This window comes from Semicossyphus pulcher, unplaced genomic scaffold (assembly GCF_022749685.1).
Source record: "Semicossyphus pulcher isolate SPU_LCO1_2020_fin unplaced genomic scaffold, fSemPul1.0.p SCAF_2, whole genome shotgun sequence".
Lineage (NCBI taxonomy): Eukaryota > Metazoa > Chordata > Actinopteri > Labriformes > Labridae > Semicossyphus > Semicossyphus pulcher.
In genome coordinates this window covers 22,737,242-22,755,146 of record NW_027211693.1, presented here as the reverse complement: position 1 = coordinate 22,755,146, position 17,905 = coordinate 22,737,242, and the positions used below count along the sequence as shown (strand labels likewise).

The following is a 17,905-nucleotide window of genomic DNA, read 5'->3' as shown; positions in this document are numbered from 1 at the left end:
TGTTATTAGGGGGAAGTGCTCCTGCTTCCTTTGTCTCCAATTAGTGTCTCTGAAGAGCGCAGAGAGATCTTTAAGAGAGGGGTTTAAATAATGACCCTTCATGATGCAGGGGTAGGCCAGAGGGAGAAAAAGGAAAAAAAAACTTTACTGAGCTCGCTTTGAACATTAAAAGGTAGAGTGGCGAGTCAGGGCAACAGATGGTCGGGAAGATGGCGGGGGAAAGACGGGGAAGAGAGTGAGGACGTGAGTAAGGACAAGGCAGAGGGAAGTGGATATCAAGGTAGGATAACGCGGGGAAGGTGGAGCAGGAAGGTAGGTGGGATTAATAGCAGAGAGAAGTTGACGAGACAAGAGGAAAGCAACTCCAATCAGCTTCTTGAGGATACATTTCCAACTCTGCCTCTGGGCACTGTGTGACCAGAGTTTAAATCAGTATGCCCTCTCTCACCCTGTAAGTCAACAACACCTCCCAGTGTGCAGAGTTTAGGAGCAGAAGCACAAAACTCCCTCTGTCGTGGCTCGAATCCCTCTCTCCGTCTGTGTCGTTGGCCCAAACTGATGAAGGGCGTCTGACTCATCTTCACATCATTCCAGACGGCGAATTCCTTCCGCAATACCGCAGTCCGGCTGCCACATCACAGTTAACCCCCCGGCCAAAACAGGTCGGCTTGTTAAAGAGCTTGTCAGCCTCTCCGTCTTTAATACTGTGTCACATAAATGTCACCGGGCTCATTAAAGATCATACACATCTAACGGGCTGCGGCTCAATGAACACATCTTTCCTCTTCAAATCTCCAACTGTGCTCCGCTGCACTGTTAGTGGACTGCTCCCGGTTTAGAGGAATATGGAAGGTGAGAGCAATGATATCGGCTGTCGGCTGAGTGGATTCATGCAGAGCTTCTACCTGTTAATACCCATGGAGGGAATAGCGATAAAGATCATTTGACAGCGCAAATGGAAAACAGATTTTCCATTAAGGTGCACCGAAAGGCCTCTCAACTGTCCGGTGAAAGAGCGAGCAAGCTGGATGCACGGTGTTTCTTTTATCTATTCTGTTTACAGATTTTTGCAGAGCAACTCAGGTCCAACAAAAACAAAGAGGTAGAACCACTTAAGATGATCTGAATAAACTCGGAAAGGGAAGGAGCGGCCAATGACGGGAGTAAATCAAAGATCAATGGGGAAGGAATGATTAAAAAGAGAGAAAAAGAGGAGAGCAGGTTTATAGCCGGGCAGCAGCAGTGTTGCAATGAGAAGACTATTTAGTAAATAGCAGTAAACAGACAAATCTTTGCAGCTGTGCGGGGCTGGATGGTCCATGTAAGGGCTGTGTGTTCTTATTAAACCCCAGGGGGCTCAAATAGTGACACAGCACCTGCATGAAGGAGAGACGCGGCTGGCGGAGGATTATGAAAGGAAACAAGAAGAAATAGAAAGATCCCGGAAAGGCCAAGCAGGATACAAGCTGGCATCGAGTCTAAATAACAGTTTATAACTTAGGTGCTAAACTTCAAAAGAACAACATACTACTCAGTGCAATTCTGGGAAAACAAAGCTTGGCATTTAAAATGGCACTCTGAGCCATGTTTCTGGAAGGCAAAAAAAAGACTATTTTACTACTGTTAATGACTTTCAGGTTGCTTTTCTGCATTTCCTGTGGGGATCAGTTTGAAGACAAGCATGAAATCCCATTGAATGGTTAGATAAAATCAGATAACACAAGCGAGTTATTCTGAATTTAATTCACAACAATATGCTCGGCCTTACAAAAATACATATTTGATGTATCCAAGCACATGTAAGGCTCCCATTTAAGCATGTTTACCTTAGGGAGCAAGGGCGTGGCCTTCTTGCTCTTCTTCTCTGAGGGATCTTCCGCCATGTCCGGCTCAAAGGTGTAGAGCTCGGCCAGCTCGTTCGTGGTGAAGTGCCTCTCAATCTGCTGCTGGTCAACCACCCGAAATGACAGAGACTGTTTGGTTACCTGCCGGTCATAAATCTTCTCCTCCATTGTACCCTGAAAGAGAGAGCAAAGGACAAAGTATTACAGCCAGTGTCGCAGTAATCCACAGTCACGCTGAGATGTTGCAGGCAAGGCTCACTGAAGCCGCAGAGATGTATACCGACACATTGAACAGCTTCTCCAGCAGCTTGGTTATCTCACCTGGGCCAGGAACCTGTACACGAAGACCGTCTTAATCTGTCCGAAGCGGTAGACCCTGAAGATACTCTGGACGTCGTAGGAGGGGTTCCAGGAGGCGTCGAAGATGATGACCCTGTTAGCTGCCACCAGGTTGATGCCAAGAGAGCCGGCTCGTGTTGAAATGAGGAACAAACGACCTCTAAGAAAGTAAAGGAGAGGGAGAGAGAGGGGTGAGTTCATTCTAAACACAGTTCAATTAGTCCTTTACATTTATAGCATCAACCGTGAAAATAAGAAGTACATTACCTTATGTTACTGGTGTCGTTGAACTCTTCAGCCCACTTCTTTCTGGTCAAGGCATTGGTGGAGCCATCAAGGCGATAGTAGTCAATGTTCCTGAACCACTTGCCATCACCTTCACAGACATGTACAGTTTAGAAATCTGCTACAGCTACTCAACATCCACATATTTGCTTCAAAAAGCCACACATGCGACGCCTTTCCCTTGTCAGAAGGACTTAGTTTGGGCATTAGCAGACAGCAGAAAGATGGCAGTGTTGGTTAGAGGCCAGCTGTGTTTAGCCTTCAAGATGGCCAACCCCTCCCTACCAGCCTTCATAACCAACACTTCAGTATGTTTCCAATTACGGCACTGTGATCTTTTCATTACAAATTACAAACCCTTGAGCAAACATTTTTTTGTGGAATAAAAAGTCAAGGTCTAATCATTTTCAAAATGAAAGTAAAAACAGCTGCTGAGGTTTAATTAGGAACATGACCTTACACCAGCGGTGGCGTGTTTGTGTGTGTTTAAGGGTAATAAGCACACCAGTGTGTACAAGAATACATGTTGCACATGGGCTGTCTTACAAGTGTGAAACCTGCATCTCCATATGAAAATACTTTGGCCTTATCCAAAGCTCACTCACAGCTCAGACAGTTTGAAGACTTCAGTGTAAAACCACAAAAAAGAAATAGCGGGGCTCCTCCAGCTCCGTAAATCCAAGACGGCTTTTAATCATAAGCTATGTTCTGTTATCTTTGCACACAATGAAACCAAAAGCTTTTAAACACAACATTAAGAGGGGAAGCTAATCACAGACAACTGAAGGATCATTCAGTGAAGGCATGTCGGCTGAGTATAGAACCCTTGAATAAGAGGCCCTGCCAGACTGCAATAAAAACGTACCTTTGTACGGAGAGACTTTGTCTTCATCTTTGGCTCTGCAAGCAAGCTCCAGGAAATCCTCAATCAGATCCAGAGAGATGAGAGACTGACTGAACACCAACCTGAGGGCAGGTAAGGAGGAAATAAGCACAAATGTTGCTTAACCACGGCTTTATTTGAGTCTGTGACGAACTAAAACACTTTACCGTCAGACTGCAAACCAGCTGCAGAACAGAAAAGGTCAAATGGTTGTATTTGTGCGGACACACTTACACTTTCTCCTCTACTTCCTCTGCCATGCGCAGGATCTCAAAGAGGAGCACCATCTTCCCCGAGTGCTCCAGGATCTCAGCGTCCGCCTCGATTACAAACTCCTTGTGCCAGTCAGGAGTGGGGCTCCCCGGTGCTGAGCCGGTGGGCTGAGGTGTCGCTGATGCACAAAGGTACAGATTAGTCGTCAACAAGAGACGTTCCACGTTCACAAATTTCTCTACAAGAACGTCATTAAAATAGATCCCTTTAATTCTCTCTTATATGTTGAGACGCTCAGTAAAGCACCAAATGCTTGATGGCACCAGGTTAGAGACTTTTCTTCTCGTTTTAGATGTAATACAATGGCTGTCACGATACTAGATTTAAACTTCGATATGATGCTAGTAAATAAAACAATACTAGATAGCTGTTTCGATACCACGGCAACAATAAAAGAGCTGTTAGGTACCAAAAACTGGGTTTCCTGCACACAGTGCTGGTGCAGACAAAGTTATTGAACACATACCAGCTCATTTGACATTCTGTTTACAGGAATAAAAGGCTTAATGAGCAGGATTTTAATGTTTAAAATGTTGATTACTAATACTATTTGATAGTCTGTATCTTCAGAGAATTTGCCCTCTATCTGTATTTTGGGACATTTCTGTTGTACAGTGATGTTGAGCTTACAGCCAACAGTCCGCAGGTCGGGACTAAATGAAAACATAAGAGACCAGGTGACAGCGCTGTCTCTCTGCTAACGTAACTTTTGCATCTAATTAGACACCAAAGGACAGTGTGAGTGTGAGCAGCATGTGACGGAGGGCGGAGCAGACAGACACACAGTCGGCAGGATGAAGCGCGACCTCAGCTGCAGACAAACGAAACCCCGTACCTTCCTGCGGGGTTGAACGGGGGTGTGAGCGAATAAGTTTCTTGCGCTCGCTCTCTTTCCTTTCTGTCTATGTGACTCGACCACCGCTCTCTCTCTCTCTCTCGCTGCAGATTTGTGCTGAAAACTGACCCTGAATATGTGTTTTTAAAGCTTTCTGTATAATTGAACATACAAATAACACAGATTGTATCCTTTTAAACAGGTTATCGAAAAAGTATCGAAAATTTAGTCAGCCTTATTCATAGTAGAAACTGCAAATTCTATTTTTTGGCAAAAATGCATAAAAAGTAAATATCTGGAGTAGATGCAAACCACCCATACATGCGTTTCTGATACCTCTAATGCCCCTCTAACCGGCCATAATGCTCCCATATGCGTGACAAACTTACGTTCCTCCACTGGTTCTGGTCTGTTTCGACCCTCTCCGTTCCCATTTCTGCCCCGAGAGCTGCTGTTCCACTCCTTGATGACCTCCACGTCATCACTGTCCGAGTCTTCGGATCCCTTCTTTTTTCCCTTCCCTTGCTTCTTTTTCCTATTAGGAAGGAGGAAAGGTGGAGGAGGCAGGGTCAGGGAGAGTAACAGATGCACGAGAGAACAGGCAGATAAATGAGGTCATGTCTGTGAGAATGAATAACAAAGGGAAATGGATGTAAAATGTTACTTTTTCTTCTCATCCTCAGATGTCATGCTCATGGAGGACTCTTCAGTTTCTGACGCGATGAACTCGTCCATGCTGTCCTCGTCAAAGAAACCCTGCAAAAGAGAGCAATCTTTGTCTCTGCTGTGTGATGATATAGGTCAACCAAACACCGAGAGCTGGGTCGTGGGCAGCAGAAATGATGCATAAGGGAAATTTTCTGCCGCAGTGGCAATATGTGTGTTGTTCTCCCCTGGTGCATGACCTGTCAGCACTAAGTTTCTATTGTTGTCCCGCGCTGTGTGCGATTTGTGCTAATGTATTCCCAGTTTTTGAGTTAGTGTTTAGTGCGGTTTCGTCTCGTCTTCCCCGGCCCTACCCTGTTTTCTTTGCTGATGTAGTCCAGCTGAAGGCACCAGGGATGGGTCCAGATTCTGCTGAGCATCTGGAAATCCTGGAAGAGTTTGGTCCCCGCACGGCCTCGGCCCCCCTCCATAGCATTCCCCACACCTGCACACAAGGGAAAGAGTGTGAGGAGGAAGATGGATGTGTGTTTGCATTATGCGCTGGCCAGCGTGCCCTCAAATGTTTCATACATTCACATTTGAGAAGAAAAATGGTGATGCAAAAATAAAGACTGGTGTCTCCCCCTAATCACCTGACTAGGGACACATTGGGGAAAAGTCATTATTAGTGTCAGCCATTGTCTTGACTGTAATAACCAGTCTAGTGTGATGTGTTCAGACAGCAGAACGATGAACTCTGCTCATATATTAATGTTGTGCCTGCTCTGTGTGTTGGCCTGCATTGACCCACGGAGGTCAGAAGTTACAGTAGTTTTCACATAAGCTAAAGGAGGGAACATTTGTGGCCTTTCACCCCCTGCAGACCGACTGGTGGTCCCTGGGTCCAAAGACACCACTGTGGAGGTCCAGAGCCACAGTCACAACATCAGCGCTGTGCCCCGTGGACAACCCGGCCTAATGAGCCGCAGCACATACCACCAACCCACCCCCCCCCAATCACTCCTCTTCTTACACACCGGCTCTCCTGTTCTTTGTTTTCACTTTTGGTGTAAAACCTCTGGCCCCTCCTGCCTCTAAATTTCTTTCCCTTTCCTTTATGCCCCCACATTCCCCCCCTTTTACCCCCCCCCCACCCCCTTGTTCCCTCTCTCCCAGAGCTCTTCATTAGGGAGACGTGGGAAACTGGGCTTAAACCCTGCCTGCGGCACTCTGCCAGCTGCCACTCTTACACACACACACACATACAATCACACAAGCGCACGTCTTGGGCCACATTCTGAAAGGAAAGTCCACTAAACGACTTAACAATGCAGCATGAAAAAGTGAGAGAGCAGAAAGGCCCTCCATTTATCGGAAATCCTTGTCCGAGCAAAGGACGTCCAGTCAAGAAAGCACTTCAAGGAGAAACAAGACTCCTGCAGCAGGATTTAGCCTGGTCCTCGACTGAGCATGTTTTCCAGTGAAACTCTCAAATTAATCTAGTTTTAATAGTCGACTAGACTAAATCCCTGTCCAGGCTCCTGCTCTCCACACCCAGAAAGACCAGAGTAGTAAGGAGGCAACCGTTCTCAACACCTCCTTATTTTATAGAGCCTGGCTCTCACCTGTGAAGTGCTCCAGGTAGTATCTGTAGAGTTTACACTGGATCGGGGTCACTCTGATCGACAGCACGTACTCGTGTTTGGGAGGCAGGAACTTGGTGAGCGCTGTGTAGTCTTTCCTCTGCAGGAAACACAAATAAGTCTGTTAAAGAGGCAACAAAAAGAAGCTGAAAGAGAACTTGAGTCAACAGGATTTCTACCTGGACACAGCCGGCCAGCATCTCATACAGGATGTGAGCCCTCTTCTTCATGATCCGGACATCGTGCAAAGTGGAGTCGGCACACTGGCCGTTCTGGATTGGGTTAATGAAACGGTTCCTGAACTCCTTAACTGATCCGAGCAGGTTCTCCTTAATGAAGTTCACCATGCAGTGGTCTAAGGAGAGAAAGATGACAAGCTTGAAATGCATCCATAAGCAAACAGAAGCAGATTCTTAGCATTGGTACGACCGGGCAGTCTCACATTCAACAAGGTTGTTCTGCAGAGGCGTTCCCGTCAGGACGACCCGCCTCCTCGTCCTGATGGAATTCATCGCTTTGGACACAGCAGATGCCTCGTTCTTCAGGATGTGACCTTCATCACAGATCACCAGGTCTGGACCTAGGGAAAGTGTAGGAGGAAGCAAAAGTGAAGTATAGCATGAGACATATTATATTATAGAAAAGGAAAACATGTTGTTTGTTTTATGAATGTTTTATGAATGTCTTTTAAATCTCGTTATGTTCATAAAGAGCTCATATAAAAGGAACATTTCTTAATATGGTTCATTAACATGCAGTTCAAACACATAGAGCTATTACACAGCACTATACCTGGATCTACCAGTGTCTTCTGAAAGGTCTCTTTGAGCTTCTTGCTCTTGATGTTCCTGCCCTGCGTCAGGTTTCGGTACATCTCGTAGCCGATGATCATAATGCCCCCCATCTCCTGCCATCGCTGGAGGGCGTATGCTCGCTCCTGTGGCCGCTTGACTGTGGCCAGCTCAATCACCTAGTGAATTCAACATGGACATAAATGAACGAAGAGCAATAACAGGGATTTCATAAATGCCTTCACATGAAAACCAGACAGTGACTTTGCTGTCTAAAGCAACTGCTGACCTCTAAACTCTCGTCATCCTTCATTCCTTCTTGCCATTTCTCAAACTCGTTGAGCCAGTTGAGGACGGTGTTCAGGGGACAAACCACCAGCGCCGTGGTGAAGTCGAGCTTCTCACACAGCAGCAAAGTGTGAAGGAATGTCACCACCTACAGGGCCAAAAACAGAACTACAGTTTAACATGGTGTGACACACGCAGGTCATCAGGGATTAACAGGGACATGGTGGGAGGTAGAGAGAGATCTCTCACAGCTCTTTGTTTCTCTTTTAATATCAAAGAAAGATACACATTCTTAGATTATACCCTTATAGTTCATGTTTTAATTATTTTCTGTGTTGCTTTAGTGTGATTTTAAAATCAAAAACAGGAGGACTGCTCTCTCCTCTGTACCTGCAGAGTTTTCCCCAGTCCCATACAGTGAGCGAGGATGCAGCCGGAGCCAGAATTCTTCTCAATCTTCTTCATAGACTCACAGCAGCAGTCCCACATGAACTGCACTCCTAAAACCAAACACAAACACAGAGAAGCCATTTAGTCCAGAGCATCTCAGTGTCAGCATACAGGCTTATGTCAGCTGATATTGGTGTTGATCTCTTTTGAAATGTTACGACCGCCCTTACCGTCAACCTGATGAGGTTTGAGCTTTGTGACAAGGTTCCTGTGCACCTGCACCATCGGCTCCTTGGTCTCTTCGTCCTCATCCAGCACCAGCTTGGTGGTGATGGGACAGGTCACCTGGGACGACTCCTTCACCACGATCACCTGCAGAAGGATCAGAGGCAGAGGGAGAGTAGTCACATGAAAAGTCAGAATCAGAATCACGTTATTTATCCCCGGGGGAAAATTCAGTTGCTCTGATACAGACAAGAAGCATGAAGAAATATATATAGAAGTAATATGTAAAATGTGTGAATTATATATGCACAATGCAAATGTACAAAACAATATATGCAGAAATAGAATAAAAATATAAGCAATAAGAACAAAATGTGCATCCAGTATAAGAACATTTGATACATGTACAGATATGTGCAGAGAGTGTAACACATGACCAAAGTGTGATAGTATAAGAATAGAGACACAAAGAAAAATCCATTCACCTCCACTGAACATGTTCACGATTAAGCTGTATGACTGGATCTCTTTTAAAACATAAAAAACTTCTTGGATTTAATTATGATTTAAAGCAGACATACCTGAGCCTAACTCAAACATGTCAAAGGATGAAAATTAATACTTTATTTTGAACCATTAATTGAGGTCAGAAACATGGAGGAAAGCTGCTGTTTTCTGTAATCGATAGAAGCAATAATATTTGAAATTGGCGCCATAGCTGTGGAGAAAGTTGTACAAACAGCTCGTGGTTTCGCCCATTCTACATTCCTACAACACCCAGCATGCATTGCGCCCCTCCCTCTGAAAGGAACAGCCCAGTTAAAGAAGCTGGAGTGAAATACTACCGTTACGCTGCAGGCAATGGCTCAGAGCGGTACAAATACGAAATACGACGAGTGGATTGTCTAAAAAACCTTCAGGTCTGCAGTCTACATTTCAAACCTGACGATTTTGAACGAGACATGACATCGGAGGCGGGCGTCCTAGATTGAGGAAGTGTAGTTTATCGAGCTCCCTGGCCTCCACCAGATGAAGTGTTTTACGTAGTCTGGTGGAGGTTTTCCAGGGCCCATTGGAGAAGCGGATAGCGTCCTCCAAAGGCACAGAGCGAATTAGCATTGTTGTCCTACCATAATGACATTAGCTCCCCATAATAGCATGATTGGACTGAGGTTGAAAATCGACAAACTGGCCCCTTTAAGAATATGTTAACATTTCCGTACATTTGTGGTGCCGGTTTGGCTCAGCGGTTAAATCGCTCATCCCATATACAGAGGGTACAGTCCTCGATGCAGCGGCCCCGGGCTCGACTGCCACCCTCGGGCCACTGCCGCGTGTCATTCCCACTCTCTTTCCCCCTGTTTCTGACACGATCAGCTATCATCTGGCCACATTTGTACATGACTACATTTCTGATTTAAAGTAAAGAAAGCCTCATGAGGCATGGCTGGTCTTTTATCTTAATAAATCAATCCAAATGTGTAATGCACCTTCGTCTTTCTAATGGCCAAAATGTTTTTGTATGATACAGTCAGACAGTCAGACCTACTGTAACATGTTATAAAAAAATGTATCACAGTATTAAAGGGATCTTAAGCATGTCTTGAACAGGCAACCCAACCCCAGTGTTAAGCGTAAAACAGTTCAAGGCTTTGAACACACAGCCTGTTTCCCCTCACATTTACCTCTCGTAGTTTCTCCCTGAGTGCCTCCCTCTCAGCGATGCGTTTCCTCCTGTCCTCCTCCTCTTTCAGAGCATCTCTCGTCTCTGTCCGCAGCTTGTCGTCCTTCAGGATTTTGCGGATCTTTTTGCGTCCCTTTTTGCCGTCTGCATCCTCATCATCTTCCTCTCCGCTCTGTGGAAAGGAACATTAAGTTCAGCCCTCTGATCTTCAGCCCTAGGGGGGAAAAATTCACTCCCTATGATCAGTAGCTGAGCAGCCCTATGATTAATTTGTGTCCTCACAACACACTCCAGGGGCAAGTTCAAATTACATTTTATGTGGCATGCGTGACTCGACTAGTAAACGTTATGCTGGTCCATCTCCACCTGGCAAGTCCTGCCATGGAAAAAAGAAACTTTGGGATAGTTCAAGACTACTACTGAGTGCTCTGCATTTTAAACACCTTCTCGTTGCTGGAAGAGGAATCCTGAACTTTGATCCTGCGTCGCTTCTTCTTCTGCTTGTAACTTCTCTGTTTCTCCTCATCCTTCTTCTTTGAAGATCTACAGGCACAAAGCAGGATTCACATCAGCAAGAGCAGCAGCAGATCAATCTAGATCCAGTGGCAGTGATAGATGACTGCTATCGATCCGTTAGAGTTCTCACCTGGTCTTTCGTCGCTTCCCCTCTTTCTCTGATTCACTCAGTTCCTCGCTTATCCCCGACTCCTCGCTGGACTCTGACTTATCAATATCGGAGTCTGCGGAGTCATCGCTGCCCACTGACAGGCAGACAAATAAAAGACAAAGAAACACCAGTCACTTGCTGTTCTCACTCAGTTTTTGCACCCACATTGCTCAGAAAAAACACACAGGGCAACTTAAATACTCTGAACCAACCTGTACGTGCTGACTTCTTCTTGCTTCCCTTTTTCTTGGCTTTCTCCTCGCCTGATTCACCCTCACTCAGCGACAGTTTATGACGAAGTAATTTGTGGCGTTTGCCACGCTTCTTTACGTCAACATCAGAACTCGAGTCTTCTGAATCTTCATCTTTAAAACAGAGAAACAAAGTTGAGAAAATACACAATAAAAGAGGCGCAACTGACACAACTGGGAATTTCAGTAAATGTGTGCTACCTTGCTCCTCCTCTTCTTCATCGTCCTCCTCTTCCTCGTCCTCTTTTTTAACTTTCTTGGAGGACTTCTCGGCCTTATCGTCTCCTTCATTATCAGAGGAGCTCTCGGCTCCAGAGGAGTAGTTGGATTTGATTTGAGCGAGAAGCATTTTCTTTGCAATCCTTCATGAGGAAAGAAAAAAACAATACAGACAAAGAGAAAAATGTAGCGGGGTGGTCATTCAACATTATCTTAATCAGAGCTCGTGTATGTTAGAATTCAAGAATAAAGACTCATGAGTTAAAGAAATATTTTTCTGATTGCAGCGGTATTCACATAAAATTTACTATTATATAAATATAACTGAAAATCTTTAATTTCCTCTTAGAGCATGCAAGTTGTCATCTCTACACAGCAATATACAGAGTATTGCACAAATGTGACAACAATTTCTCCTTGTAGCTTGTGAATGGAAAACTAAAGGAAACAAAGGCAGCCTATAGAAATCATATGATACAAGGACAGTGCTATCGGCACGATCCTGCAAAAATACAGATGCACTTGAGTAAACGAGAGAGAAATGCTGCCCTAAGGGACACGTTGTGATGTTTAAAATGAGAGCTTGCTTTAGTGAGAAGCAGGCAAAGAGCAGCTGCAGTGATTTATGAATCAAACACTGAAGTACGCTGCTAGCTTAATGAATAAGTTACACAGCTCCCCCTTCAAGACAATTAAAATTGTTAAATGTTTTGTGTAAACTAGCACACAGTAAAAACCTTCCCATATGTAGATACAGCACTTCATCTTTATCCCCAGTCAAGAGGGAGACACATACCTGTTCTCAGGATCATCATCGTCCTCATCATCACAAACACCAGACACTTTCTCTTTGTCGTCCACTTCATCTCCTAAACAGCAAAACAGCAAACACCCAGTTAAAGGAAGAACAGGAAAGTAATTAAAGGAATAGTCTGACATTATGGGAAATGCAGTTTTTCAAATTGTCTGTGTAGCAAGACTCCAGAAAGTTCTGCTCATGAATACGCTCTAGATGTGCTGGTTAGCAGATTTGTTACCTCCAGATAAGTTAAGCTAAGCGAATAAGATATCCATCCATTATCTACACCCCTTATCCCGTTCAGGGTCGCGGGGGGGTGGAGCCTATCCCAGCTGTCAATGGGCGAAAGGCCGGCTACACCCTGGACTGGTTGCCAATCAATCACAGGGCTGACACACAGAGACAGACAAACTTTCACACTCACGGGCAATTTAGAGTCACCAATGAACCTAAGGAGCACGTCTTTGGACTGTGGGAGGAAGCTGGAGACCGCAGAGAGAATCCACGCATGCACGGGGAGAACACTGAAGCAGTGACTTTTAACTTTTCCTACAAATGATCTAAAAAATCAAAGAGACTAAACAGAGTGATAAATAGCAAGAGGCTGAGCTGGGCCCCGTTCAAAACTCTTTTCTATGTGATTTCACCTGAGGATTGGTGGAAAGGTCCGCTAGCTCCCATTACATTATCCTCCACAATAGGTTTGATCTTTTGCTCGTCGCTGTCCTCTCCAGAGTCTCCTCCAGGCTGCTGCTCCTCCTCCTCATCCTCGCTGGAGGACGACTGCAGCTTGGAGGCCCCTTTTGGGCTCTTTCCCTTGCGCTTCTTTTCATAAGACCTTTTCCGCTCAGCTGCCTTCCTCTCAGGTGAGTTTTTGTCTTCCTCTTTTGCTTCGTCTTGTTTCTTCACACGGCTAGACCTCCTCCTTGCCGTGCCCACTTTGCTTTTCTTCTCCTTCTCCTGGTCAGAGTCGGAGTCAGACGCGTCGGAGCCAGTCTGTTTCTTCTTCCTTTTGGCTGTCTTCTTACTTTTGTTCTCCGATTCTGAGCCAGAGCTTTCGGACTTCCTCTTACGTTTGGACGCTTTGTCTGTTTCCTGTGAGGATGTGTTGTTTGACTTGAATAAACGCTTTTTAGCACTTGGGCTTCCCTGTTCCTCGTCCGTGCTGTGTGCTGCCGCAGCTTTCTCTAGCAGTGCGTCGGGGACTTCGTCCGAGTCAGAATCAATTGTCTTTTTTTCTGAAGCCTTGCTCTGCTTCTCTTCTTTTTTGGTGGTACGAGATTTCTTGGAGGATTTGGCCTTACCCTTACCATCTTCTTCCGTCTCGGACTCAGAGGACTCTTCTTTGGTCTTGTTCTCGGCCTGTTTCCTCAGGGGAGTGGTCTTTACTCTACTGGAGCGGCGGCTGGGCGGTGGGCTCTCTGTCCGATCTTCTTCAGCAGCAGCGGCTTTTTCCTCCTCACATTTTTCGTCTTTACTCTTCTTTGTCATCTCTCCATCCTTTTCTCTGTTTTTGGACCTGGAGGTTCTTGACTCACGTGTTGTCACAACTGGCACAGGAGTCAGTTTGACGATGAGGTTCTTGACCTTGGGCTGGGGGCGTTGAGATTCTGTTGAGTTTGTGTCTGAGTTTGTGTCTGACTTTTTCTCAGTGTGTGTGACTGTATCGGTTTCTGTCTGTGAGAGCATGCTGGAATCAGCCAGACTCTCCACCATTTGAAAAAGCTCCTCAGGAACCGAAGGAGGCACAGACATAATGTCGTGATCTAGCGACATTTCAGAGGCTGACACAAGCGCCTCATCACAGACTTCAGTTTTAATTATCTTTTTGGTAACATCAGTTTCTGTTTGGCTGTCTTTCACTTCAGTCTCCTCCGACGCCTGATCATTGTCCATGTCCTGCTCGTTATGCTGCACCTCGCCCTGCTCCTCGCCAGGCTCCTCGTCCTGGTCCTCACCAGGCTCCTCGTCCGGCTCCTTATCTGGTTCCTCACTGAGATTCTCATACGGCTCCTCCCTCTGCTCCTCGATCTGTTCCTTCTCCAGCTCCACTGCTGCGTCAGCCTCATCAACTGCATCCACCACATCATCCATGTGGTCGTTTTCTACAGGGGCCTCAACCACGGTGCTCTTTTTCACTACATGTTGCTCTTCGTTACCGTTCTGCAACTCCATGTTTCTGAACTCGGGCCCCAAGGCCGCCTCTAAAGCACTGTGGGCTTTTTTCAAATCAGCGAGCACGGCCTTGAAGGCTTTCAAATGTCGATACCTGATAGACTTATCTCCCTGCTCCTCGGCTGTCTGCTGGATGAACTGGATGAAAGTGTTGTTCAAACCCGTCGTAGTCTCAACAAGCTTTTTTGTCTTTTTTATTAGTTCTTTGGGTACCTGCAGTTTTTTGTAGGAAAATGTCATGGTCCCTGAGCCTTCCACGTGTTCTTTTCCATTAATGACCGCTTTGTGCTCTTTAACCGCTTTGCTCTTGTGTCTCTTGCTCTCACGTTCCTCGGCAGTTTTATCCGCTTTTCGCTGCTTCAGTTCTTGTTTTTCCATGACGCTCTGGCATTTGGAGACCAGGTCCTCGAGGGGATCTGACCGGCAGACATAGCAGTGCCACTTTGAGTTCTCGTCAGTAATGACTGACAGCTCCTTCCTCCCCAGGTTGCGCAGGATGCATTTCTTGCAGAAGGCGTTGTTGCAGTAGTCGCAACAGATGAGCTTGCCACCTTCAGCACACCACCTGGGGAAGTAAAGTTCAATGTACTTTTAGGGCATAAAGAATATAATCTTTAAAATCAATTTAGACCACTAATAGTGGAGTTTTAGGATTAATAGCACTTGGAAAATGATTGCGCCCCCGTACTGTATGTCTAAAAACAGAAATGAAGAGAGTAGAAAAGATGGCAAAAACTTTTTCATTTTTATATTTATATATTTCACTATGTTTCTAAGTAATTCAAACACTTTTCAACACAGCAACGATGATTTGGCAAGTCAACAAAGTTAACATTTAAAGCTTATTACTTATATTGTTTATCTTCTGGTCATCTGGTTTAATAAAAAAATGACATCTCGTGTGAAATAATGTACCTGCACTGCTCGTCCATCCCATCAGAGTCTCTGTTGATGTCATCACTTGTGTAATACTTGTAGCACAACTAGAGGAGGAGAAAATTATGTTATCACCAATGTCAAATATGTAAACTTTACTCAAATGGCTTTGAAAAAATGTGAAATATTATATATTTTACCTTGCAAATAAGTACTTTGAGCACAGGGTGTTCATACACAGAGTTGCGCTGAAACTGGTTGACTTGTTTTCCACAGGCCGTGCAGCTGACCTTCTTCGGCAGTGTGTCATCTGTGACAACAAGAGAAGTAAAATAATGCTTTTTGTTTACAGTGAAATTCTTTACACACTCACTTGGGAACATAGACATTAAAAAGAAATGTAATTTCCGAAAAATAAAATAAAATCACCTGTATTATGTTTCTGTTTGAAGTCCACTCTGAGTTTCATGGCACCTTTATTTTCATTCCCAGCTGGCCTCATCACTAAAGTGCCTGATCAAAAGCAAAAAAAAACAGTATAGCATAATCAGCACCCTGTTCAGTATCGGCATCCATTTCTGAAGACCATCCAGTACCTCCGTGGTTCATACCTTTAGATGTGCTGCCTGTGTTATTGTCTGAAGGGTTGTCAGATAAAGCGCCTTCATTTTGACTCTCAGCAGAGTCTGATTCATTCGGTCCAGTGTGCTTAGCTACAGTAGCAGGCTTCCTAAAAGGAGTTAGCATATAGCTTTAGTATTTAAACTGTGTGAGAACAGTGTTGAAAAGCAAACAAAACAATAAAATATCCGTGTTTAACAAAACATTTCCTTACCTCTTGCTGCGAGAAGAGGGCTTCATAGTTTCTGTTGAGCTCCCGGGCTGAAGAGAATACAAGGTTTATTTCAATATTTTGACAATTAAGAACAAAACACAACAAAAACAAAATATGTGCCTTTTAGCATTCCTTTCTATTTTTATCATTGTCAACATGCTGAGGTTAAACCACACTTATCTGCTTCCAAACAAGCTGCAAACTTACCTCCTCTGCTTTCTCTGCCATTTGGTCTATGTTTGATTCAGAAGACGGCAGACTCATTTTACCTGAGGAGACATTTAAAGATTTGTTCTGGATTGACCGAATGGTAAACTGAGAGGGTGTACCAGGTTATTACAGAGATTTAAGTCAGTAAGATAATGACATATCTACTTGTATTAAATGTTATCATCCAAAAGTAGTTGATAATTCCAGTTGCTGTGTTTATATTTTCACTCTATGGATGTTTTACTCATTTCAAAGTAGCTGAACTTTTGTTTTTGTTTTTCTCCAAGCTGTCTGGTAAAAGACTCACAGAGCACACTGAATGATTGATGATACAAAGACATCAAAGCTCTGATACAAACAGAAAATTAAGGAGCAGCAGTGAAGCAGAAAATAAATTAACAAAAAAAAAAAAAGATTTTACAACTTTACTTAAAAGGTATATTTCATTTTGGTTTTCAAGTTGACATATCTATATTGATTATATTTATCACAATATAAATCACATCAACAAAACTTGGTTACATATACATTTAATATGTTCAAGGATGATAAGCAGATATAAATACACAGATTTGAGATCAAGCTGTCATGTCTCGCACAGTCCATGGTTGTAGACAATGTTTGGGGTTTTGAAGTTTATCTACTCGAGCAAAAATCCAACTAAAGTTGACTAAATACCGCTAATAACCCATAAATTAAACAACACGTCTGCAGCGTTTGTGCAGATATACATAACATCTGCGCGTTACCTACACGATTAGATGTTCATGCATCAGGAGCTCATCACTCCTGAGACAGAGGCTCCGCTGTTTATTTTGCCGTTTTGCGTCATCATAATGTGCTGATTAGATCGCTCTGAGCGGAGCGGGGCTATCACTCAGTCCTACCAGCAGAAACCAGGCCTTAAAATATATCCAATCCCTCTGTCAGTCGAAAAAAGGAGCTCACTCGCCTAACAAGCATGGCACGCTTTTGCATGTGCAGCACTGCGCTGCTTCCTTCTCCTCAACGCAGCCTTTCGATGTTTTGACAACACAGGAACTCCTGACTGTCACTGATGCCAAGTTTGGGCTAACATTAGCAGTGTTAGCGCACGATGTTAATGAAGAGCTACTTCCTTTCATTGCCCCACGTTGCCCTGGCAACATTGCAATCTCAGCAGTGCATGCAAGGTCCAGTGCATGGCATGCACCGAAAAATGCATGAAAAGGCCTTCCCGCTTTCTTACAATACCATGACACAAACCTCTGCGCTAACCGCAGCCTGGCACAGCCTAGCTGGTAGCAGCAAGCCAACGTTAATCGTTAGCTAGCAACAATACAAAAAGACTAATGTTATTCTTAAAGACATGCACATTTTGGAATCTTTATTACTTTGACAAACATCCCGGAATACTCAGATGCACATCTGAAAATGCATGTGTACGAACTTAAAAATTGCCGGCTGCGAAGCTAACAGCTACAAAGCAGCTAGCCCAGCATGCTAACTAGCAGTAGGCAGGCACCCATGGCCCGGCGCGCCGCTAGTGAAGGTAGCACAGTAATCAAAGCAGAACTCTAAACAAACAGACTCAACGGTTCCTACCTGCTTCCAACCGTCGTCATTGCTTGACTGACAGAGACACGTTTTGTTGATGGTCCAAGTAGTCCAGTTCAATCTAATTTGAAGATTTTCCGATGGTACGGAAAAAGAAGAACCACTGAATACCGAAACAACTCCGGTCAGGGGAGACAAAGCGAGGGGACCAT

General features: G+C 44.6%; 1 protein-coding gene across 1 annotated transcript in view; it reads right to left on the bottom strand.

The window, feature by feature from the left end:
• atrx (ATRX chromatin remodeler) overlaps window positions 1–17,905 on the bottom strand; it is a 30,851-nt gene extending 12,946 nt beyond the window's left edge. The window contains exons 1-29 of the mRNA XM_069669291.1: window positions 17,742–17,905; window positions 16,155–16,216; window positions 15,948–15,994; window positions 15,724–15,842; window positions 15,542–15,625; window positions 15,313–15,422; window positions 15,152–15,219; window positions 12,709–14,801; window positions 12,059–12,131; window positions 11,245–11,405; window positions 11,005–11,157; window positions 10,772–10,886; window positions 10,569–10,668; window positions 10,127–10,297; window positions 8,447–8,588; window positions 8,217–8,326; window positions 7,828–7,974; window positions 7,540–7,717; window positions 7,190–7,327; window positions 6,927–7,102; window positions 6,730–6,847; window positions 5,479–5,609; window positions 5,124–5,215; window positions 4,849–4,994; window positions 3,586–3,742; window positions 3,334–3,434; window positions 2,451–2,559; window positions 2,166–2,343; window positions 1,827–2,018 (exon numbers count right to left, since the gene is read on the bottom strand). Of these exons, the coding sequence (XP_069525392.1) occupies window positions 1,827–2,018; window positions 2,166–2,343; window positions 2,451–2,559; window positions 3,334–3,434; window positions 3,586–3,742; window positions 4,849–4,994; window positions 5,124–5,215; window positions 5,479–5,609; window positions 6,730–6,847; window positions 6,927–7,102; window positions 7,190–7,327; window positions 7,540–7,717; window positions 7,828–7,974; window positions 8,217–8,326; window positions 8,447–8,588; window positions 10,127–10,297; window positions 10,569–10,668; window positions 10,772–10,886; window positions 11,005–11,157; window positions 11,245–11,405; window positions 12,059–12,131; window positions 12,709–14,801; window positions 15,152–15,219; window positions 15,313–15,422; window positions 15,542–15,625; window positions 15,724–15,842; window positions 15,948–15,994; window positions 16,155–16,211 (5,466 nt within the window). The 5' untranslated portion in view covers window positions 16,212–16,216; window positions 17,742–17,905. The remainder of the gene's footprint in view (window positions 1–1,826; window positions 2,019–2,165; window positions 2,344–2,450; window positions 2,560–3,333; window positions 3,435–3,585; window positions 3,743–4,848; window positions 4,995–5,123; window positions 5,216–5,478; window positions 5,610–6,729; window positions 6,848–6,926; window positions 7,103–7,189; window positions 7,328–7,539; window positions 7,718–7,827; window positions 7,975–8,216; window positions 8,327–8,446; window positions 8,589–10,126; window positions 10,298–10,568; window positions 10,669–10,771; window positions 10,887–11,004; window positions 11,158–11,244; window positions 11,406–12,058; window positions 12,132–12,708; window positions 14,802–15,151; window positions 15,220–15,312; window positions 15,423–15,541; window positions 15,626–15,723; window positions 15,843–15,947; window positions 15,995–16,154; window positions 16,217–17,741) is intronic.